Source organism: Phalacrocorax carbo, chromosome 6, assembly GCF_963921805.1.
Source record: "Phalacrocorax carbo chromosome 6, bPhaCar2.1, whole genome shotgun sequence".
Taxonomy (NCBI): domain Eukaryota; kingdom Metazoa; phylum Chordata; class Aves; order Suliformes; family Phalacrocoracidae; genus Phalacrocorax; species Phalacrocorax carbo.
In genome coordinates, this window is record NC_087518.1 from 8602264 (window position 1) to 8627206 (window position 24943).

The window sequence follows — 24943 nt, forward strand, 5'->3', positions numbered from 1 at the left end:
AGATGCCTGGTCCCTAGCACACTCCTTCAGCAGCTGTGGCACTTAGAGGCATATTTTAAGTCCTCCTTTTGTTGTTGAAGGGTTTCAGACAATAACTGCCTAGTAACAGTCAGACATTTATTACCTGCAGGGTACTAGATGGCTACAGGATTCATGTTGAGTTGTAATTCACCTGCACAGGCTGCTGGGAGGAGGAACCACGAGGGGACTGACTTGGGTTGCAACAGCCAAATTCACCTTTGCATGGCAGAGGGGAGAAATGTATGGTTCCAGCAGAAAAAATGAGAGCCATATTCTGCCTTACTCCAGTGTTTTCCATTGCTGGTACTGCTGCCCAGGTGCTGACAGTTAGGGCAAGACCGTAGGAGGCACAGGGGTGCCAGAGATGATGGAGCGATGCTAAGAGTTTTCTGCAGATATTCTGGAGGACATTTCCTAACATGAGACATGGTTTGCAGGATAGAGGAGCTGGGGGCACTTTCCTGGACAGACTACCAAATTTTCCTGGCTCCATACATGGAAGTGTTGTGTCTGCCAGGTAACTCCCATCCAGAAGTGCTGGGCCAAAGCTGGAGGCACAAGTTGTCCCCGTATTTCCCATCCCCTGGTTGTAGCTACTGCTGTGGACCTGCAGCTCCTCCTGGGTGGTAAGAACTGCCTGCTGCGCTTGAGCACAAGTGACTTTGCTGCTATTGCTCAAGGGGGTGTCCCAAAGGGGATGGAGGTTCCTGGAAGAGCAGACCCCTAATGGCATCTCCTTTCCTCCATGTGCAGTGGTGGGGCATGTTACAAGGCATGGCCTAAAGCTGCATTAGGGGAGGTTTAGACTGGATATTAGGAAAGATTTCTTCACTGAAAGAGTGGTCAGGCATTGGAACAGGCTGCCCAGAGAGGTGGTGGAGTCATTGTCCCTGGAGGTGTTCAAAAAACATGTAGACATGGCACTCCAGGGCATGGTTTGGGAGACATGGTAGAGTTGGGCTGACGGTTGGACTTGATCCTGGAGGTCTTTTCCAACCTTAATGATTCTATGATTCTAAGGTGGGACTCACCAGACCTGTGAGGTTGGGCACATACACTGGGACCAGGCAAGCAGAACAGCTCTTCTGCGTTTCTTCTTTCCCCTTTCTGCTGCCAGAGACTGAATTTGCTTGAGAAAGGGCATTTATCTGACTAGCAGACATAGCACAATGTGTATGTTGGACTAAGATACTCCTGTGATCATACCTTCTGTGCCATGGGATCTAACGCAGCCTGGGTACACTGTGGCCACGGCAGTGCCTGCCCTGCATCCAGGGCTGCTTTCCTGCACAGATCCCACTTCAGCCCCTGCACCACCTACCTAGTCAGTGGGAACTAACACAGGAGCTGCATTTTACCTTTCCCTGAGCTCTCTGATTTTAATCATAATTATTTCTGTAACATCAGGTACAACAGGGAGCAGGAAAAGAAGAATATTTCTCTCATTTCTCTCCTCTTGGCCATCCATAACTTCAAAAGGGAACACGGTCCTTCTCATGGTGCATGAATGGAGAAAACTGGGTTTTAAACTGGTTTAGTCATGAGAAGGACTGGAATAAGTGTCATCTCTAGGCAGGTTTGGTTGAAACAGAAATGGGAGGGGAAGATGACGTACGGAACAATTTAAGTGACAGCAGAAACAATAATTTGTCAGACAAACTGTCTGGCATACATTATCCACGTGTCTTTTTCTGAGCCTATTTGACAGCAGTATCTGACACCCCCCACCTCCAAGCTGAGTCTGTCTCCTCTTGAGAGGAAGATCTACATGTTTATAAAAACAAAAATATCAGAACCCCTTTTGAAAGCACCTCTCGTGGTAGCACAGGTAGGGCTGGAGCTCTGTTGCTGTGCCATGCCAGGATATGTGCATCATCCCCTTTGAACATGGTGAGAACAAGGGAGTGGGAGTTTATTTCCTGAGAGATCTTTACCTTTGGCAGCTTTTCTGGGGGAGGAAAGAGAAGAGGAGCATTCAGGCCAGTGAGATAATGTCTCCCCTCCCTTTCCCAAGTACATCCCAGAGATGATGTTCTGGCCTGGCTGTTTCCTTATGTAGGTGCAGCATCTAGGCATCCCTAAAATGTGGATCAAGTCCTCCTGACTAGCCCTTCATTTGCCCTGGATGTCTTGGGCCAGAGGGAAACTACTGTCCCCGTGAGATATTTAGATGCCTAGGAGTCACTAAGGACTTGACTCCATCAGGGTCTTTGGTACCTGAATATTTTTATGGCTCTGGGTGTATGTGATTTCCCCAAATCGCCCAGCAGGCACACCAGGGCAGAAGCGGTGAGCAGCCTCTTATCTGCACCTTCTGCACAGCCAGGCTGAGCGCTCCCCTTCCCTCTCCTTTTGAACACACTGGTGCAAGTCTCCAGGCTCAGACCCCTCCCTGACTTTTGCCTGTATATTGAGGAGACACCCATCAGAGCCTGCAGTACCTACTGAAATGCTGGAGGATACAAGCCGTGCAGGGCAGCAGGCAAGTTTGGTGGCCCCACGGACAGCTTGGGATGGAGGGAGGGGATCAGCTTGCCTTGTTTTAAGAAGTGATTTAGGTCCTGCCTCTTCATCAGAAGACTGGAGCCATGATTCAGCACAGCCACACCTCCAAGGAATTTACCCTCCAACTTTGACTTACTTTTGCTGTTTTAAACTTAGAGCAGATGTCCTCACCAGCCCTGTTATTGAGGGCACACTGCTTCTCTTGCAACAGCAAAGCAATTAAAAAGGATTTGCAGGTCACCTTTAAAGCATTTCCCACAGCACGTTCAGTCTTGTTATAAGTCCTGTATCCAATAATGCTTTTATTTCAGCAGTTTTAATTGGAGTTTTAAATATTCTGAATCTTATGCAAGATACTCAAAGTGCTCGAGAATTTCAGGCCCTCTCTTGCACGATGCTAGTTCCCTGAAATCCCGTTGACCTTCAGTAGAGATAACAGTAACTCAGCACCCTGATTTTACTGTATCCGATGTTAGATACGTAGAGGTAGGGATGTTTTAATCTGAAGTTAAACCCCAGCCTGCAAGCTGTTTCCCACCATGCAATGAAACATGTATGTATTTGAAGAGATCACCTCCTCCCCTGAGAGTTTCAAACACATTCATCCATTCATACGAGCTGAAAACTGGGAGAGAAACCGAGAAGGAAAATGATGAGGAAATTTGGCAGAAGGGAGCAACAGAGGGAAGCTGGAGGGTTTCAGAAGGGTAAAAATAGCAACCACAGGAAAACAGGGCAGGGAGGCATGTCAATATTTTCCCACTGACATGAAGAAAGCCCATGAAAAAGAAAATATTCTCCATGATAAAATTCTCCCCCCCTTTTTTTTTTATAAGAAAGCTCAACATTTATGGGAGGAAAGAGTGAAAATCTCCCTGAAACTTTTTGCCTGAGACTCTTCAAATGGCAACCACACACCTCCCAGCCTCATTTCAGAAGATACAAGTGAAAAACTGACAAAACCCAGAACTGATTAAGTGAAAAAAATTATCAAAGTGCTACGGTTTTAACCAGCTGTGAGGCAGAAAGGCAAAGGAACAAAGAGGCAGGGAAGGAGGGGAAGGAGATGACAGGATCTGCGAACAACCGCAACTACAGGGTGAACCTGTGAAATGCTAATGGTGAAACTGCTCCTTCCCCACTGGGGACAAATTTCTGAGGACCCCTGTGCTCCGTGAAGCATGTTTTCTGCTCCCCCTTCTCCTGCCCCCGTGTTTCATTTTGCTCTGCCTTGTGCCAGATGTGCTGTTTGATGGCAATTCCCCAGGGCTAGAGGCTGGTTGTTGGCCTTGGGGATCCTTTGTATAAATGACAAGAGCGGGCTGGTGGATGTGCTGCCCCACGGCTGCTGGCCCCATGGACCCCGGCCCCACGGCTCCCGGCCCTGATGGCCCACGTGTAGCTCCGGGAGGACCGTGAGCTCCAGGAGTGTAACAGGTGCTTTGTGTCCCGGCCCGGCATCTCAGGCTGCAAATATATTTCACATTACTCTTTTTCCCCTGCACCCCGCTAGTGTGTCTGACTAAATCTGTTCTCCGTGAGGACGGGAATAGAAAGAAGCCCAGCAGGAACCCGGGCTGTTTGCTCCCCGACTTTGCCCATGCCGGTAAAAGCCCCCTGTGCAGCGCAGGCTGCAACACGCTCAGAGCTGTAACTGCACCGCGGGTCCCTTCAGCGCTGCGCGATCCCATCTCTGCTCTTTTCGAGCTCAGGGCTTTTTTATTAACACTCGTGCTCTGTGCTGCCGGGCGTGGCGGGACAACAGTCAGTGCCGGGAAGGGCCCGGGGAGGGTCGTTAACTCTGAAGCGGAGTGATGACAGCCGGCGCCGCGGTGCAGCTGGGCGGTGGGAGCCGCCGGCCCGGGGCGAGCCGGGGCGGGGGGCTGGCCGGGCTCTCCCGGGGCGGTGCCTGCCGGGCGGAGGGGCGGGCTGAGGGGGCGGGAGCGCGGCGGAGGGGCGGCCGCCGGGCCGGGCCGGGGCGGCCGCAGCCGCGCACTCGGGCTGGGCTGCGCTGGGCTCCGCTCGGCTCCGCGGCGCGCGGCGCTGCCATGTTCGGCCGCGGGTCCCGCAAGCGGCTCTCCGGCCGGTCGGTGAGTGCCGGGGACTGGGGGGGGGGGCGGCGGTTCTCCCTTCACCCCCGCCCCGCTCCAACCTGTGGCTCCGTCCCGCCGCCCGACTGCGCCCTCGGTGCGGTGCCCGACCCCGTGCCCCCCGCCACCCCCAAGCGCCCCTTTCTCGGTGTGCGTCCCCCCTCCAGCCCCGCCGTCCTCCCTCCCCGCCCCTTCTCCTAGCCATGCGGCTACCCCCCTTCCCCCGGGCGTGCCCCTCGCCCCTGGGTGCGTGTCCCCTGTCCCCCAGGCATCCCCTATCCCCCCGTTGGGGGGCCGGGGCTGACCTCCGCCGTTTGTTGCAGCTGACGGCGTCCGGGGAGCCGGAGCGGGGCCAGCCCTGCACCACCTGCGGGGACCAGTGTCCCGGCTTCGCCCTGCACAAGTGGAGGTAAGACGCGGCGGGAGCCCCCTCCTCTCAACTCGTCCTCCCGCCCCCTCCCCTCGCCCCGTCCCCGCGAGGGCAGTGGGACCCCGATGGATGACCCTCCGGCTCTCCCTTTGCAGAGTTTTGTGGCCCCCTCCCAGCTCTGGGCATGTTCAGGATGCAGATGGGGCTTTTTTGGAGGATCACTTGTGTTGGTCTGAAAGTGTTACCCACCCTGGCTGGTGGTTCTCGAGACACGGGTGGGTTTTTCAGCCTTGCCAAGCAGCACGCAGGTGTGCCTGTGGCACGCAGGATCCAGGCCTGGGACTGGGGTAACTGGTTTGCTAATTACCACCTCGCAGTCGGTCCATTCCCCGCTGTGGTCAGGGGCTCGTCCCGCTGCCCTGGGTTGTGCCGGAGGCCAAAGCTGCCCTCACCCAGTGGGGACAGCCTGGGTGGGGTGGGAAGATGGGATTGGGGCAGAAGGGACTCTGAATGGTCTGCACCAAACCGCTGTGTGAAACTCCTGCCTCCCCCTGTGACCCCACGATGGGTTTATCCCCTCTCAGTGATGCCAAGAATAAATTCAGCCATTAAAATGGATGGAGTGTGTGTAAGAACGAACAAGCATTTTTTGATATTTCTGTTGCGTCCCTTTACGAAAACGATGGTGCCAGTGTCTCCGAGGAACAGCAAGCCCTGGCCTCGTGCCGGATCAGCCCCTTCTCCCTTCCCCACGTTGTGCTGTCTAGAAATGGGTCCCTGCCCATGGGTGATCTGGGACTTGGCGATATTAAATCTGGGCTGTGGGCTCTGGGAGCTGGTGCACAGACTTAGTAGGCCAGGGAGCCCTTGGCGACCTTTTAACCTTATTTTATAGGGTATACCCTTTTCCTGAGCATCTGCTGCGTTCGGCGCTTCTCCCAGCTTCTGCCCTACTTCTTGGAGCTGCGTCTCAGCAGATTAAAGCACGGGTTCAGAGTGAGGAGGGGATTGATTTATTTGCATTGAGTTGTATCTTAAGCTTCAGCCTTGCAAATCATTGTGTCCAATGGCATTTGCTGTGAGGTGTGGTGGGATGGGGTCTGTGGGCTGCGGTCTGCCCCGAGGGATGCGTGGTGGCAGGTGGGGCTCGCTGTCATCCCCCAGCCTGGCCCTCTGCAGGTGCCGGCGGCACATCCTAGTGCACCATGTCCCACCTTAGCCCTTCAGAAGGTGAAGGTGTCTTCTCCTGGGCTGCTGGAGTTGTGGTCTCCTGATGCCCTCCCCATAACCTGAATCTGCCACGTGTGTATTAATAGATTTATAAAGTCACCCCTGAGTTGCCTTCTTTTCAGGGCGCTTAAATGCTTTCCTGAGCTGTCCCAGGTTTCCTTGCAGCTCAAGTTTGGGGTAGCAGGTGTTGTTGCAGAGGCACTTCATGATGCTTAAAAGTGTCAATAACTTTCAGCTCAAGATTAAGAAGAAAAGGGGTGGTCACCACAGCTATTTCTCCTCTGCTCCAAGGACTTAGGAGGTGCTATGGTTTGAGTTTTGGTATGTCAGAGGGTGCCATTTGAAAAATTAGGTGAATTTTGATAGCATCCCATCAAAGGCCAAATGGCCCAGCAGAAGAGGCATGCAGTTACTTGGGGAGCGTCAGGTGAGAGGCAGTGTCACGGCTCTGTTCATTTGTGCCCTCTGCACTGCACCCTGTGCCTCTTGCACTGGATCCTGCAAAACTCTGTGTGCAGGAGGAGGTGGAGCAGGAGGCTCCAGCCTGCTAGGACATCCCATAGCTGTCTCCTGGCTGCCCTTTTCTGAGGGACCCCAGACACGGGCAAGGATTTTGGCTAAAACCACGTGGATTGTTCCAGGATCCTTTCTCAGGAAGGAAGGGGTTACCTCCCCCAGGGCAGGAGAAGGATGGGGCGCTGTGGGTGCAGGTAGGGGTCAGCCCCCAGGGGCATTGCAGCTTGTGTGCTTTGGGCGTGCATCCTGCTGAGCGGGCAGGCAATGCCAAGTTAGACCTTACACTGAGTGACCTTACACTAGAGACTGGACAAGCCGAGAGCCCTCCTGCACACGCATTCACATTTAATTGCCTTGATGTAACAGTAATTAGGCAATTAAATAAAGGAAACCTATTTGCCAGAACACAATAGAGAGGAAGCATATTCATTTTTCACTAGCTGGTGGTCTATTAATGCTGGGGACGTGTAAGCAGGCAAATTATTAGTAGGAGTTCTGTAGGTTGAAAGCATGCTCAGGAGCCTGTGCCCTCTGCGCCCGGGGTGGTTTAGCCAGTTCCTGCTGGGGATGCTCACCGACACCTTAATGTTCAAAGTGAGATTGGAAGAAAACAGGGGTTTGCAAGGAAATCAGCAGATTAAGGACACAAACCCGGATCAATTAACCCCTAGAGATTTGTAAGCCTTTTCATAATCCTTTAATAGCAGAGTTTTGCTGATAAATGTAAATGGGACTTTTTTGCTTCGAAGATGGGGACTGCTGATGTGCTTTGGGGGGAAGAAAAAGAATTCATAAGCTTGCAGGCACTGAAACCATTGCTGATACAGGCATTGTCGTACACGTAATTACCCAGGACTGTGCATTTTCTCATTACCTGTGATTTTAGGTGTGATCTGTGCAGCTACTCCGTCAAGCAGGCAAATTGCTGTGTTAGACGCTGAAGATTTCTGTGCCCCTGCGTTCCCTTAAAAGCCACTTTTCTCAGATGGGGAGATGGCTTTGAGTGTTGGTTGAATTTGTCATTCCTGGAAGCACATGCATACTTCCTGAGCCAGGGAAGCCACTCGAAATAAATTGTATTCTGCAGAACTGTTTTCTTTTCATAATAAAACCGGTCTCTGTACTGTAGGTGATGTGCAAAAAGAAGATGAAAGGGGATTGCTAAGTAATCAAAAAATGCCCCTGGTTTTAGAGTTTGTTTTTGAATCTTAATTTTGCTCTGAAATTATAATCGCAAATTTAAGGTACTGGGTGAATTACACCGTAAAAGTGTTGGCATATTTAATACTATTTTGGTGGAAGCAAGGAATTGAAAACACCCCGTTACAGCCACAGTTAAACTGGAGCCCACTGCTGCGTCTTACCCCCTCGAAGATCTCCGATCTCCTGCGTGCCACAGACCTCTGCTTCTTGTAAGGCAGCAATTCAGTTTTCAGTTTTAAATCATTTAGCCCCAAAGAGAGGAAGTAAGTGGTTTGTCTGAAGAGACTGAAGACTGAATTCCATCATCCTTGGGTGTGAAGTCTGTGAGGATGCAGCTGTCAAGCTATAACCAGTATAACCCCAAATTTCTCATAGCCCAAACAGCAAAATGACTCCTTCCTCTAGTCCCATCGTTTTCTGTTATGGTAGGTCGCCAGTAAAGTACGTAAGGACTGAAAAGTTCATCTGTGTGGGCTGCAGTCTGGAGGATGGAAATTGGGTGTACATAACAAAATCCTCATTAATACAGGTCGATACTTGAAAGGTGGCTTTGTGTGGAAAAAGTGAAATCAAATTCAATAAAAATCTCCCGACTCCTTAGGAGCCCCATTGCTGTTTTCTAATCAGATCTGCATTACATTAAACTGTGTGCCATTCAGCTTGTTAACAAGCTTTGGCATTAAATAAAGCTGTCACTGGAGTTTGGTGAATGAATAGCCATTAGGAGTGTCTTTTGCATAATGTCTTGCAGAGAAAAGCCTGCGAGGGAGGTGGTCGGGGAGGAGAGAAGGGAATTCATAACCTAGTCCTGGTGCAATTAGCGTGAATATGCAAACCTTAAAGGTGACAAATGGTTGGCAGCTTCAGGAAGGGAGCGAGTGGCTTTTGCTGCTGTGAAGAACTAATTTTGGATTTACTCTGGGCAAAGTAAAATTACAGCCTTAGTACTGTATTTAAAATAGCGGATCCTTCGTGTTGGGAGATTGGCATGTGTTTAGCACACAGAGGCATGGCTTGTTTGCTCCTTGAGAAAGCCTTGCAAAAAAACAATACTCTTTCAATCCAGCAGACCTTGCCATTCCCTGCTCTCTACCTTCCCCTCCAAAAACACCAGCTAAACTGTAGATGCAGGACACCTAAATCTCAAGGCTGTGCTTGAACTCTTTTGAGGAGGGGGGATGTACCACCTGGTCTGCAAAGCCTGCAGAGGCAGTGGTGTGCGGCTGATTTCAGAGCGAAGGCATTCAGATGCTGTGACAGATAAGATAATTTTAAAAATAGTGTCTGAAAAACCTTTGGAGAAGTCCTTGTTGCCATAGTTATTCGTCTCGTTTGCAGAAGCATTTAAATAACAGTAATAAACATGACATAAAGACAAGAACTGTCTTACTGGGTTTTTTGTTTCAGTGTGAGATTGTGTTTTACATCTTTTCCTGGAGTCTCTTTTTTTCTTGCATACGCTGTGTAATCTTTGTCCCTCAAAACCATGTTTTGGTGGGGAAGAGATCTGCTTATCCTCATAAATCCCTGTCAGCAGCGTGTGTTTGTACAGCACGGAATGCCTGGCCCTCACCTTGCAGGGCAACTACTTACGTGACTGTTGACTTAACTTCACCTGTATAAATATGGAATATTCCTGAATATTTTGGTGCATACAATTGTTTCGAGCGTTTATTTGTTTCTATAACTCAGCATCTCATTATAATCTACTGTGGCCAGTCCCACAGAAGTCTGCTCACATCTGGCCTTGCGGGATCTGGGAGCACCTGCAAGGACAAACTTTCCAGCTTCCCAGGAGAGACCACCTGGAGATCCCAGATGATACAGGATCAGCCCAAAGGGTTGCAATTGACCACTGGATCACAGAAACCTATGGACAAGGCTAAGTTGATGGACACGGAAAAAGAGAAGTGTGTTGTGAGATGGCGACCTGGTAAATGAGGTGGTTGATCAGAAGCCTGGAGGTATTTGAGGTTGCTGGGTGGTGGTGGATAGGTTGCTTTGCAACTCACGTCTCTGCCGTGTTGACTGTAGGCAGGGAGTTGCTAGTGGCAGTGGATGTTTATTTTCTTCATGTGTTTGTCCAGTTCCCAACGCTTTGGACATTATCTGCTCATGTGTGGCAAGCAGCAGAAGGGATTGTCCGTGCAATGAGAAACTCTCCGTGTGTTTGCAGCCTCAATCTGCGTTGGCTTGGCACTGGCCCTGCCCGCAGGAGGGACATCCCAGCAGGCACGCATACGCGTCCCGGCGCACGTTTGGGTCTCCGGTTTGATGCCTAGTACCTCATCCAAAGAGCAGAAACAATAATATTTGTAACACAGCACGTGAATAACACCAAATTCTGAAGCATTTGTTTCTACTTTCCAAAAAGGAAAAAAAAGTACAGATTATTGCTTCCATATGTTTTCAGCATTTTTCGTAGGTTATGTATCTTTCACATACACGCTGCCAGCTTTCCCCTTTCATGAATAACATGCTTTGTGCCTCTCTGTCCTTTAGGATTCAGATATTCCACACTTCCTTGCATGATTATTTGAAAGGCTTTGGAGATGTGAGAATAACAGTACCTTATCTTGAATGGGCTTATGCTCACATCGCTGTTATGACGAGCTGCGCTGGGTCCGTTGGGTTTTATCAAGTTTTTCATTTTGCAACGGGGAACCTGCTGCAATAGGTAAAATTAAGCCGTGGCAGCCCATCCCACTCCGGAGGTGAGTCCCTGAGGGACCACGGAGGAGACAAGCAGGCTGCTGTCCCCAGGGGACCTGTGCCTGTCCCCAGGGGCGGGCAGGAGCCATTTGCCTCCCAAGGATGCTGTTGTCCTGGTGGAGGAGATGCAAAAAAATCAAAGGTGGGTTTTGGCTGCTGATTGTAAAGCCTCTCACAAATGGATTGGTATCATTTGCTTGTTTTTAATGTTTGGTTTTTGTTTTGTTTTGTCATAAGCAGTTCAGAAAGGAGAAGTCATTCCCTGCCAGGTTACTCATTGACAAAGTCCGTGTCCTTCAGCCTCTGTGCCCAGGGTGATTTGGGATGGGTGGCTGCTGCGCGCACTGAAGCTCAGCTCAGGAGGATGCTGGAGCATGCACTTTGCTTGGCATGAATGACTTTTGCTGTCTTATTTACTTCCAACTGTGAGATTAAGCACTTGTGTAAGTGTTGGAAAAATGAGGGTCAGCTTTTTGCTTTTGAGTTTTCAACCCCTGTGGCAGTAGGGAAAGAGCAGGGTAACTAGCGATGGCTTGTGCTGCTGCCAGTGTTCCCACAGCATCTTTGCCAAGGTGCAGCCAGGCCACTGCAATGGGAGTTTGGGTGGGTTTGAGAGTAGGGATCCCTGTGAGGTTTTCAACTTTGTCCTGCCCTGGGATGATTAATCCGTCTGTATGTAAGCACAGAGCGCACAGTTGCGTTTGAGGGACTCCCAACCAATTTTTTGACCTTTTCCTTCCATGTCTTCATGCCTGGCTGCTGAAACAGCACTTAAAACAGGCGAGACTGATAAGGTATCCTGTTTGTGTTGGCTGGGAGACACAATATCCATTTTAACAGAGCATTACAATATTGGAAGCAGTGTTGTCCCTGGCGAAAAGCCTAAAATAAATTCTTTAATTTTTTGTATGCAATATACAAAAGAGCAGGTGAGGTATGTACTTGTATCCGGGCAAGCCCAGGGAGCTTGTTTGAAGTCCTTTACAAGCCACTCCGGATTGTATTGCAAGAACTCAAAGGAGTTTGAGACGCTTCTTGATTAAATTTCAGCTGAACACAGAGCTCTAGTCTGCAGCTGCTGTAACTGGAGTTGCTCTGCTCCTGGGCTCTGCCCTGCTCCATCACAGCTGAGCTGCTGGCAAAAGCCAAAAAAGCAGAACTTCTCCTAGAGAGAGAGCAGCATGGATACGTTTTCTGTCTGTTTTGAAGCAGCCTTATGCAATTCGAGTTTTATGAATGGGGTGAAAAACCACTAATAAGCTGTTGCAGGTTTTGGGTTGGTTTGGGGGGTTTATTCTGTTTCTTGAGTGATTGTGAGTGACACCAGTGATGGAGGGGGCAGAGCAGACAAAGGCCAAATTCTGACTTTACCTGATGTTTTACTCCTAGACTAAACAAATCTTTTTAAAACTTGGTGGGGTTTTTTTTTTGCACTAAGTTTTTGGAAAAATGACTACAGCTGCTTCTTGGTATGCAAAGAGTGAAATGTTATCTGCCTGATGTGAGCAAGTGGGGTTTGCCATCCTGAAGGCAGAATGATGGCTGCGAGCACTTTCCTGGCTCCTCAGCCATGGGGCTGTGCTGCTGTGCACCAGCAAAGCACAGCTTCCCGGGATGGAATTGGCCAAGACAGACCCACAAAACTTGGAAGCAGGATGGATTAGCTTGCGGTGGGGATCTCCTTCAAGCAAACAGTGCTGGAAGCTGCAGTTATGGATTTGGGTGCTGCGTAGGGTGTGATTTAGTGGGACGGGGTGAACTGATTTAACAGCTCAGTGCTGCTGGATGCGGAAGGTCCTGTGCTCTCTGTGCATCCCCCCAAGCCCAGGATAGTGGGTTAAATCAGTGGTTGAAGCCTTTGCTGAGCTGGTGCAAGGAGAGGGGGAGAGGGAGGAGGTGGGGGATGAAGGGTTGCATTGGTCCAGCGGCATGCAAAGGTGGGATGTCATCCCTGCCCTCGGCATCCCCATCCACTTATTGGGTTTTGCTGCCTTGCCTCAGCTCTCTCAGTCCTCCTTGCTGCACCGGGCTGTGCGGAGTCTGTTTCCCCTGCAGGATGTGCCCCACTGACCCCTACTGAGCCCCAGAAGGGAGCCCTGGGGGGCCGCCTGCCATCGCCTGCTCGGGGCAGGCGGCACGTGTTCGGTGGGGAGGGAAAACTCCTACTCCTTTAATAGAGGGTTTGCAACAGGCCTTTGTCATGAGTGTGGTGCGGCGTGAAAGAAAAAGCTCCCGGCCACCGATTTGGAAAGAAAGCTGAATTGGGTGGATAAAGGCTGGTACCCGAGGTCCTCAGCTGGAGGGGGCCGGGGCGCAGCAATTCGGCTGACACCCACGGAGCACTGCCCTCCTCTTTGTTGCTCTCTCCTGTAGAGGGCTGTTCAGTGCTTTCAAGAGTTTTTCTTGGGTTTTGTTCCCTTTCTGTTTGCCTTTAAAAAGTCAATCTGCAGTCTTTGATTTTTGTCCAAAGACATTCTTCCCCCCCCCCCCCCGCCCCGCCCAGTAATCCATCCTTATTACACCAGTGAGTCACTCTTCAAATAATCAATTGCGTTTTCATTGTCTGGCTTGTAAGTCTATCACCGAGCTTAAGGACAGCCGATAGCATCAGCTGAGACCTTTGGCAGATGGTTTTGCAATTCATGATGCTCATTTGGATGTTTGCTTTTTTCTCCAATGAATAATCTCCCAGCCATGGCGGGGGAAAGCCGGGCTGCGGGCTCTTCCCCACGCGCGCAGCATCTCTGCGGTCACTATCTAATGTTGGAGGAATTTGTAGCATTAGCAGAATTGCCTGATGCGTGGAAAACTAATTTCAGGGTAAGCCTCGTGAGCGTGGCTGTAAAGAGCCTTTTTCTTGTGGGCTGTGGTGTCCTTGCGGGCTCTGGGCGTGCATCAGTGCAGCCCCAAGGCGGCCGATGGCCAGAGCCTTTCTCGGGTTCACTGATGCTAGGGCTGAGAGGTGTATGTAAAATTCAAGGTGCTCCTCTGTGCTGCTGGAGAGGCCGTTTCTTCCCGTGTGTGGCTCTTTGCTCTCTGCAGGGCCCTGATGCCAGAGCTTAACACTTTGAGGGCTAAGTATTACAATTATTATTCTTACTGCGAAGGGAGGCACTTTGTACTCAGCCATCACAGCAAATATTTCATCCCCTATCAATTGCCCTTGTGCAGATGCTGCCTCCACTGCGATAAAAGACATAATGGCTGCTCTTGCTGATAAGGGGAGTATATAAATATAATTATTGAAATCCCTATGCAGAGCCTGTGGATGGATGGAGGAGAGTCCCTCTCCCTGTGAGGGGTTTCTCTTGCTCCGGAGCCCATCGGGGAGGGCAGGAGCTGCAGCTCCTGGCAGCCGAAATGGGAGCTGCTTGGCCACAGCTGTGAGCAATTAGTAAAAGATGTCTTCCCCCCCTCCACTTTCTTTCCTCCTTTTCTCCTTGAAACCAAGCCATGGGCCCTGGGGGAGACGGGAGGAAAGCCCTGAGCAGCTTGGGTGTGAGATGCTCCTGGGCCAACTCAGAGGCAGCCGGTGCTCGATGCAGTTGCGCCCTGGTAGTGGGGCGCAGGTCTAAGGATCCAACCCAACCTTGCAGGCAGCGTACTGCAGCTCAGGAGCCAGATATTATTTAGATCAAGCCAACAAAAAAATATTTCCATAGCAGCAGTAACCATAGGAAACCTCCCCAGCGTGTCTTGGGTTGTTTGTGTTTCTTTGCCTTCAGCTGTTTGCTTTGCAAGTGGAGCAGCAGTTTCAGGCACTCTGTGCCCATGGTGCCACCAGGAGTGGCCAGTGAGCCCAGCTGTCCCCTCCACCGGCTGTCCCCAGGGGCTTGGCAGCTGCACTCCAGGATGCATCGTTGGTCCTGGTTTTTTCTTGCACTTCAGTTGGTAAAAAGATGCTTTCAGAGGCTTCTTTAGATGCCTTAAAGTCTCAAAGCCACCTTTTTACCTTGTGTCAGCTCACAAATGCGTGTTTGATCCTTAAATACCCAAGGCATGAAAGTGAATTGGCTCCCAGGGTCCAATTCTTCTTCCTTTCTATAGCGTCTTAGAAAGATGCTTTTATATTCCCTCTGGCTCAGCTAGTGATGCTTGGCCTTCAACCAAGATGGGGAATCTAGGACAAGAATCCCTGAGAATAGCAAGATGAGAAGTTATAAAAAAATACCAACATTTTGTTGGGAAAAAATGCTGGTAGAAGATTTCATTTAAAAAAATAAACTGGAATATTTTTGATCAGCTTCATGTGGACGCATTTACAGGAGGGCGTAAAAGGAAGCTTGTTTTCCTGGGTACTGCCTCCTCTAGGAAATCCAAGCTGTGAAGTGAATACAAATGCTGGAAATGGAGAATTTTTGCAGTGAGTCACTGGAAGGGATGGGGAACCAGTTTTGCCAGTGTGGCTGTGCTGGTCGGCAACCAGCTCATTGACCGATGGGGTCAGGGCGGCTGTGTGGGAGCACCTGGGGGCCTGGGCATCACTGGAGGCTGCACCCATCGGTGCTCCGGCCCCCTCCCACCCTCCGAGGGCAGTGTGGAGGTGTGCCTATGGAGCTCTGCGGAGCAGATTGGCCCCACTTGCAGAGCCGAGGTGTTGCAGAGACAGGTTAAAAAAAGACATCGTCTTCAGTGGTAGCATGAAGCAGAGGGAAAAAATTACATCATGATACCAATAACTGGGATTTTGATGTTTGCGTACCACGCAGCGCTGCTTCGTCCTCCCCGTGCCGTTGGGTGCTGCTTGTGGCAGGGTTTGCTCCATGGGGGAAGACCTGGTTGGTCTTAGACCCATCTGCCTTGGACGGAGGTGGACCCCTTTGCAGAGGTGCTGCTGCACTTGTCTCATAACCTGCCCTGACTCTTTGCAGATGATTTAATCCCTGTTTTTGCAAAATGCACAGTGCTACAGAAGTCAGGCTTTTGCTTAAGATGACACATTTGAAGAAGTGGCAGTGGGGCAGGGACAAGGCCCCTTTCTCTTCTCGCCTGCCAAACAAATGGGAACACTCACCACAGAGCTGTGCCCGTGCCATATTAAATCTGTGTTTGGTGCCATAAAGGCCACGTGCTGGAAATGCAGCCCCTTTAAATGTCAGATTTGAGGAAGGCTGGGACGTGAGAAGAGAATAAAAGTTAATATTCTTAAGTCAGGCTTGTGCAGTGTAGCTTGAATTTTTAATATCAAGTGCACAGCTTATTACAAGAAGTAGAGCTTTCAAATACATATATTTGAATACGTTTTAATATTGTCTTTCCTTCCAGTAGCAGGAACAATGCTGCTTTACAAAAGAAAAATGATTTCATGTTGCCACGTGATAGTTTCAGCTTGTACCTCTAATAGATGTGCGATCTGCTGAAGTGTGAAATCTATCTGATAAATGCCTGAATAATAAAGCTATATGGTTTGTTCTGATTGCCTTTTGCTGTTTTCAGACGTATAAATAAAACATTTTCACACTGTACCCCGTGTAGTTCCAGCCCAGACTATTTACTTTCTATTGATGCAACATATAGGAGACATGAATCTTTCAGTCTGACAGGAGAAATCTCATGGCATTAGTATTGCATGTTGCACTCAAAATGGTCAAACATAATTTTAATAAATATTTTGTCTGAAGTAAAATTATAAGTATTTAAAAAAAAATCTTTTTAAACAAAGAAGCATTTGTCTCCGTGTACAGCAGAGGGCACTCGGCATTGCTGCGCTGGGAGGTTGCTGCTCGGGGCTGCCTGTGCTTAAATTATATTTTGCAGAAATTAAATACTCTGTGTGTGTGTGTGTTTGCTTACATATGTGTGTGTGTGTGTATATAAAAAGACACAGGGTGGCATATATATAAAAATAATCCCAGCACATAATATAAAACTTAAATATTCGTAGTGGTTGCTGAAGTTGGATGAAGCGCACTTTGTGTTCATTAATGCTGAGCCTGGTGTTACGCTAAGCTTCAGAGGGGATTGAAGCATGCTGAGAGGCGAAAATGAAGAGGCCCCAGCTAGTGAAGGGTTGCAATCTTCATCTTCCTTGCAAAGAGCCAGGGCCTGGAGACATCTGATGACCTTGGGAACTACCCCAAGTCAAGGAGAGGTCTTGAAAAATGGATAATATTGGGGTATGTGGAATTATGAGTCCTTCTTTCTAAAAAAACCAGCCGCATATCTGGGGACTGGGTGGTTTTGTGCTGGAGTTTGCAGTGCTATGGTGTCGTTCCCAGCAGCACCAAAGCTGCTGGAGTTGCAGGGCTCTTGCAAAAGTCCTTGAGATGATTCTTATCACCAACTTAGAAGTTGTCAGCTGTTTAAGGAAATTTAAAATACTGAGTTGGGTGGATGGAGCAGGAAGCAAAGCAGCCCTGGTGCCAGGGGCGAGGCGGCAGGGCAGGGCGCTGGCGGGAGCAACGTTAGTTGCAAGATGAAAGCTAGGGAGGGACCCCATCCTGCAGGTATGGAGATATGTGCCTAATTGTCCAGAGCTAGTGAAGGAGATTGGGGCCTCACCTTCTGTAAAAAGGTTTTTCCAAGGGAAATGGACTTTTTTCTTTTCTTTTTCTTTTTTTTTTTTTAACTGTAGCTAATTGCACAGACACCACCAAGACATGTTTTTCATTGAACTCTTGGTGCACCTTGTGTTTCTTTTAAGAGGGAATAAAGAACTCCAGTGCCAAGTCCAGGCTCAGCTTTTGGCTTTGCTATGGTGCTGTTAAAATATTCAGGGCAGGTGGATTTTGTGCCATGCTTTGGGCAGTGTGTTTCCTGGTGAAACCGTAAGATGCCATGCTGAATTTTCAGATTTTGGTCATTAATTTGAGAGGAATTCAGATTTCCTCTGTCTCCCCCCCATGAGCTGCTTGGATTGGGCTTAATCTAAATCTCTCAAAGCAATGCTCCTGCAAGAGGCTGGAAGTGTCAACACTGTTGTATAAAATATGGAGCCAGTAACAAGAGTGAGAGGGCGTGTGGTTCAAGATAACCAGTTTATGCAAAATACACAGCTGGGTGGATTTTGCTGCTGAGTATCTGTGGACTGTAATGATCAGAGAAATATGGAAATGTTGGAGGGGCTTTATAATAATGGGTGCTAATTAAGATGAAATGGATTTGGGTGGTAGGGAGTAATCCAAGATTACAATAGTAAGGTTTTTTTTAAAATAGCCCCTGCTATTCGGGAGGGCAGCAGAGCTCCTTGTTATAGGGCTTAAAACTGAGTCTCCATGGGATTGTTGCAAGCAGCGTTCACCCTCGCCTGGTTATTTCACACGAGCTTGGTACAGCTAAGACGTGAAATATGTGAATAATTTCAAGGGTACGAGCTGGCCTGTGTGCTGTAAAGCACCTTCTCACTAGGGTAAAAAGACTGTTATATTGATGTGCCTGGATAATTGCTTTTCTGGAGGTCTTGCTGTGGCTGAGCTCTGGGAAGGGCCGTTTTGTTCCGTTACAGCGATTCCTGCATTGCACATTTTGGAGCTGTGAGAACAGCCTGGTGCTGCCACCACCGGTTAGATGCTCCTGCCTGGGCTGGTGGGCTGGGAGGTACTGGGAGAACACTACTGGGAATGAACTCTTGCAGCTCTGGGATTGGAACCAAAAGCAAAAAAGAGATACAACACCACAGCCTGGACTGTAGGACCCCGGTTCTGCCCCACCGGCTCCAGGCTTTTGGGCAGGAGCAGACACACGGAACCAGGCATGTTTCTGCTCCTGCTGCTTGGCTTTTCCTGTCCTGCAAGGCTTCACCGGTCTTTTTTCAGTGCTGACCATGCTGCAAAGCACTGGACGTAGCACACGGAGTGCTTCAGGCACCCGGTTCCTTGGGAAATGATGGTTATGAAATGTTTTGCAGGAGCTTGTCATTGTTAAAGGAGATTTGGCAATGCGTAGCTCAAAAGGCTGCGCTTGTGGGCAGCCCAGCATTGAGCTGGAGACCAGCGAGCCTTAGGACTCACCTCAGCCAATGTCAATAGAAATGAAACTACTTAAATACACAGTTAAAATATGTTGTTATGTTAGCATGTGGACCTCCATGCAAGATTGCTCTTTAACTGTAGCCATTAAAGGACCCCCATGGAAGAGGTATAGGAGGCTGGTAAAAAAAATTCCCAGTCTTAACCACTTACTTGCTGCCAAGTGGATTTTGGGCTGAGGTGAAAGATACCTGGTGTCGGGTATTTCTATCCAAGACAGTATGAAGAAGTGGTCTAAAAAGATGCTGCGTGCTTTGTTTCAGGTGATGAAATCCAGCTGCCCCGTCTGCTGGCTTTCCTCTTCCGTGCTTTCATGCACGGTGCCCAAGCCATGGTAGCAGAGAAGGTTGTTACCGATGGCTAGCACGTCGTTGTGGTTCAGATCAGCTGTCTTCCTGCGCTTTTCCAGATGATCTGGGAACTTAAGTAGTTCATAAAAGGAGCAAATAGCCAAATGGACCAATAAAAGGAGTTTGTGGAAAAGCCCAATATATTTTATGAAGAAAGAAATGGATCCTCTAATGTGAGGGTTGTGTCTTGTAAAATCTTGCAGGGCTGCAAGCACTGTTAAACACTGGCTTTCTGCTCCAGCCGCTCTCTTTGAGTGCATGCAGTAATTGTCTAAGCTTTCTTTTTGGCCTGAGCTATTCCAAGTTTGGGGTGAAATCGGGGCCCTGGGGAAGTCACTGGGAGATGTGCCATGAATTTCCCAGGGACCTGGAAAATGATCTCAGTGCGAGACCTGTGATGACAGACTTCAAATAAAAGCTATCTGGCCTTTGTGGGGCATTTTAGGCAAGGTAAAATATAGCTTTACATCTTATTAATGCTCTTCAGTGGGAACAACTGCAGCTAGAAGGCCAAAAGTTGGCTTGACTGTGATTCTCGATGGGAAATGCCTTTGTGCAATCCAGGAAAAGTTAAGCCATTTAGATCTGAGCAATGGACGAGTTTGCAGCAGCAGAACGGTGCACACACATGCGGCGTTTCTAACCACGGTAATCCAACGAGTGAAATTACAGCCCAGCACAGAGGGCAAACACAAGGCTGATCAATGATTTAAATCCCCCCCGCGCTGTTTAAACGGCTTGAAGAGGGCTGTGGTGCAGGGGGCTTGGGTGGATTTCATGCACTGTTCGTAGCTGCAGAGGTCTCATCTCCCTGTGCTGCCCTGAAGCCTTGTAGGGTGGGGAGGCAGCAAACAAGGCATGGCATCCTTGGAGGCTGAACCCCTTCGTATCATTGAAGGGACAGGCAGGGAGTTGCAGGAAAGCAGAAAACAGGGATCTTGCTACTGGTGGAACATTTTATATGTCTGTGCACAGGAGTGTCTGCAGCTTCGACCTTGATGCTACCTGACCTGTGATATTTTAAACTAAATCTTTTTAGTATTCTCCTTGTGCAGTGTGAATTTATTCCGATGGACTGCGGAGATGTGGTGGTGTTCAAGCTAGGCTTGAATTTCTCAGTTGATAAAAATTTGATATCATTCTTCTATCTTGGCCCCAATGGGCAAAGCTATAGAGCTCAGCTAATCTTATGAGATCTATGTCTTTCTGATCTGACAGTTCCTGAGAGCACTTTCTGCTGCACCCAGACTTTAAAATGGGGCAAAATCCCGATTTCCAACCTGCAATTAAAAATTTGGCTTAAAATCCAATTTCTCAGCACCTAAATGCTCAACAGAGACAAATTTCAGACTGTGTCCTCTCTGTGAAATGACGATGCCTGCCGGTGCACGGCCCTTCACTGAGCCAGGGTTGGGGTGACCCTGACTGCAACCAACTCTAAGAGAAGGGTCCAGATTTTAAAGAAATGGCATTACATTTCCCAGTCACCAGAAGGCTTTATGGTCAAGGGGGTTACCTTTGGAGATGGCTTGGTCATTCCCAGTTCTGGGGAGCTGGCTGTGCTGATCTCTCCTCCTCACTGGGGATGCTCAGCTTCCTGTCGGCCTCATGGGAACGTGACGGTGTCTCCTCTCATGGATAGTGATGCTCAGAAAAATAGGCTGTGGGGCTGGATGAAGCGCTGTGCCGACCGCCATGCTTTTGGCTACCGGGCCCCTGCCTGTCAGCATTCTCCAAGGTGAAGGTTGGTTTTCACTGCTGGAATTTGGCTGCTGCTCTCACTTTCCCCATGGCCACCTTTTGAGGGGATCAATGGTTGGTTTTGGCAGGAGCTGTTTTATTTCTTGCTTGCAAACATAGTGATCTCAGCTGTCTGCGGGTCTGCGTGAGGCTCGGTATTAGAGCTGCTTTGATGTCTGCACTGATACATCTTAAGGCAGCTCAAGATGATTTTATGCAGTAGCCCCAAGGTGCTTGCACAGAAAAAGGTGCTTTAGAAATGTAAATTTTGTTTGAGGACAGATTTTTCTCTGCAGCTCTCTCAGTTCAGGATGAGGTGGTAAAAATGTAGCATTTAATTAAAGTTTGTAAAGGTTTGGAAATGAATTGCTATAAACATAAAAGACATAATCAAATGCCTACCTAATCCCCACCTTAAGGGCACATTAAATGCGGAAAGAATATAATGTGTGGGAGACCAGGATTGAAAAGCGATGAGGATTTGGGAGCAGATCTTTTATAGCTGGAGCTTCTAAATTATTTTACTTCAGGCTTAGGGATTTAAATATCTACATATTCTAGATAAACATGAAGCAGCCCAATTCTCAGTCAGCACAGCCAGCATCATTCTACCGAGTCATTTTAGCTACAAATCCATACAACGTGGCCTTGTGACGTGTGTTACAGCGCGGTGTCTTGTCCTGATAGTGGATGGAATGGGAATCAGCTTCAGTTTATCACCGAGTCAAGGACTACTTCTCTGAAGTCGATAGCTATTTAGACAAAAGCACCTGAGACTTTTCCATTATTGGAATAGAATGGGGTGAAGAAGGGCATGTGGTGTTACACAGTGTCAGCCAGGGAGCTGGGCTTCCTCAGCTGCAGAGGTGCCTTCTGCCATCTCCAGCTCCAATTTAAGAAAAAAAGAAATTAATAAAAATTGAAACAATAAATAAAAGTAAATAAAATTGAAACAATCTTTTATCCAGAAAAACTCAGACAGCGGGAACCAAATGCTGCTATCTCTCTGGGTCTCTAGAGAAATAAAATCTGGGCGCCTTGGAGCTGCCTGGCTCCATCACCATCTCCCGCTTTCCCCCTTGTATCCCTGGGAGCCAGGCCTCCCGAAGAGCCGGTTTTCCCCATCGAACCACCGGGCCCTCCCGCTACCCTCCAGCAGCGCGTTATCGGCAGGGCCACGCCGTGGTTTTGTTCTGCAGTGAGTGATATTTGGCTTTGTTCAGTTCTGGGTAGAAACCAGGCTGCGTTCTGCGGTCTCGCTGTGATTCCTGTTGTTTAGAGCATTGTGATTCATATGGAAATCAGGAATATGTTGGTGGAGAAAGAACAGCGAGGTGCCACCAAAAACCCCAGCTAGGCCTGCGTCTCACGGCACTTTGCTGGGATGGTGGCAGCAGCGGTTTGCTTTCTTTGGGACCAGGGCTTGGAGAGGTGGAATGGGGAAGGGCTGCAGGGAGGGGGCTTGCACAGGCACCCGTGGTGGTGGTGGTGGTGGTGCTTGGAGGAGCAGAGGTGGTGGTAGGGGATTGCCCTTGCTGGTAGCATCAGGGAAAGGGCAACATGAACCAGTGAAAGATTAACTCATCCTCTAAATGGCGAGGGGAGGAAAAGAGCCTGGGCAAAAGGGAAGGGGACAAAACACTTGGTGACAGAGCTGAAAGGTGCCCAGTTAAGGGTAAAATTAGTCCCATGTCTTATACTGCTGGGCCCCATGGAAATGGGGAGGGCTTTCTTTTTCTGTTGAATCGGGCTCTATGCCAGGTGAAAGAAAACATTTTCCCAACACCAAATGGAAAAATGCAAGGCAGACGTCTTAAATGAACTGTTAAAGGAATAGAGCTGTGAAAAGAATACGTTTGCTGTGTGCCGGGGTTATGCATTTAACAGATTTTTGACTATATGTGACCTTTGCAGTTAGTAGACAGAGAAATCTGCTGCAGAAACTTAACTTGTACTGAAGGCTGAAGGCAAATGTCAAGGTATCATCGCGGTTCCTGGGCTGGGCTTTGCTCAGGAGGAATGGACAGTGTGTTTCTGTCCTCCCCCAAAATCTTGCTGCATTTTTCCTTTCCCCTCTAGCCCTCTCCACTCTCTTTCTACAGATCATTGGCAGCTCTGCTCATGCTTTAAAATAATCCAGGCTAAGAAGTGTGATTTGTGTTTCAGCGATTTTTGATTACACCCACGTACTATATTTATTGCCGTTTAAATTGTCTGTGTTAGCTGGAGATGTGTTTCTTTTGAGCAAGGAAGAAAAAAAAAACTTGACTCTGTTGCTAACTGTTGCTAAGGGAAAGAAGATATTTATTCATCAGGGCACTTCTTCAGTACTGCAAGGCTGGTAGCCATGGAGGAGGAGTGTAAGGAAAAGAAACGGTTATGTATTTAAGCCCTTTCTGTTATTGTTGTTGGACTCTTGCCATATCTACTGATGGTCAGCAGATGTCTTTTCCTCCCCTCCCAGCGTTGTGCATCTTGGATTAGAGGTGCAGCTCGGGTTATGGTGCAGGGCAGCTGGTCCCTGGAGCCTGGTGTGAAACCCAGCGGGTCCCTGGGAGGATCCACAGGGCTTTGGTGAGTCCCTGGTCCCACGGGCATTATGAGGCTCCTGTGTTTTGTAGCTATTTCCCCTGAACCTCTCCAAAGAGCCTTTCTAGTCCTTGGCTTCAGTATGTCCTTTTTAAAAATCCCCATCAAATCAAAGACACCAAAAGCCAAAAATGATGCACATGGCTGCGTTCCTTCCCCTCGCTACTGCTGCTGGGGGACGTGCGGCGATGCCATTAGCTGGCTGTCGTCGAGGTAAGGTTTTCCTTCCAGCTGTCATAGCAACAAGAAAATATTGTTTTGATGGAGATCAAATTAAAAATTAAATTTGTCTTTTTCCTAGTAAGTGAATTGCTCACTCGTGAAAAATATAAATCACTTTGATCACGGTAGATATCTTTGTAAGCACCTCTGTGGGTTTCTGAAGTGGATTTTGCAGCTGCCTCATGCCACATTTTGTCCCTGCTGGGTTTATGTCGAGTGTCCTGTGAATTTGAGCTTTATTTAATGTTAGGCTTAGTTTGAAAAACTTCCTTGGCAAAACTTCCTTGGTGCTTGTAACCTGCTAAAGCTTGGGGGGAAAAAACAGGTATGACAAGTGTCTGGAAGAAAGAGGGATGACTACTCAAATGTAGTGTTTCTATTCTCTCTACCGAAAACCCAAACAAACAGTAATTTGGTGGTTTAGGAGATGCTCTGGTTCTTGGAACGCGAAGCTGAGCGCAACCTGAGAGCAGAGAAGAGGAGGTGAGTCACATAAACAGGAGGGTTTGCGGCAGCGCCAGGAAGAGGGGAACAACCTGAATGTCTCTCTGATGCTCTCCCACACCCAAAGTATTTCCAGCTCAGGGACTTTCTAAGCCAGACATGATTTCAGCGTATTCGGTGTCTCCAGGTGCCTTTCTGTCCCGTTCTCCCTTTAAGCCCACATGAACTTTTGGCATCCGCAGTGTCACTTGCCACAGCTCGGTGCCCCTGTGTGGGGGACCAGCTGTCTTGGGTTGCTCTGAACCTGGTTAGCTTCCTTTGGGTCACACCATCCTCAGCCTGCGGGTGGGGAAACTGAGGAATAAGAGGGAAAGACCTTCCCAGGCTGCTCACAGATCTGTGCCAGCCCCGAGGCCACACTGATGGCCACATTTCTTCTCAAAGCAGCACATTGAAGCTTGAACAAGTCATATCTATCTCCCTTTTGGCTTATAGTATAGTAACAGTAGCAGATTTACTACAGCTAAACCGATTCTTTCATCGGTTTATCTGTAATTAAGATTCCTAATTGATAGGGGAAAAGCTTTTTGGTTGAACGTAAAGGGAAAAAAGGAAAAGGTTTTTCTTGGAAAGCATTTAAAAATCACAGGCATTCTTCAGCAGAAGTGAATAACCCCCTGCCCAACGTTGTGCAAATAGTTGTTTTTGGTTTTTTTCAAAAGACATCCTGTTAGTACGAATGGTTTGTGGATGTAACCAGGCTCTTTGAGTGCATAAACAACTCTGGCCGGACATCTGGTGCTGCAGCACGATGTAACAAGGGCTGCATGAGTCCATGGTGCTTGGAAATGATCTTCCAAACTTTGGTGATGGAGGCCAGGAGCTTCCTCCAGATTATGTGGGGTGTGCAAAGTCTAGCTGTGGACGAGAGGGGCTGCCCTGTCAGCCAGTGTCCCTTGAGCTGCTGTCTAGCCAGGCTTTGGC

General features: G+C 48.8%; 1 protein-coding gene across 1 annotated transcript in view; it reads left to right on the forward strand.

The window, feature by feature from the left end:
• Positions 1-4496: 4496 nt before the first annotated feature.
• Positions 4497-24943, forward strand: part of PRICKLE2 (prickle planar cell polarity protein 2) — a 108423-nt gene continuing 87976 nt past the window's right edge. The window contains exons 1-2 of the mRNA XM_064453558.1: positions 4497-4616; positions 4940-5025. Of these exons, the coding sequence (XP_064309628.1) occupies positions 4575-4616; positions 4940-5025 (128 nt within the window). The 5' untranslated portion in view covers positions 4497-4574. The remainder of the gene's footprint in view (positions 4617-4939; positions 5026-24943) is intronic.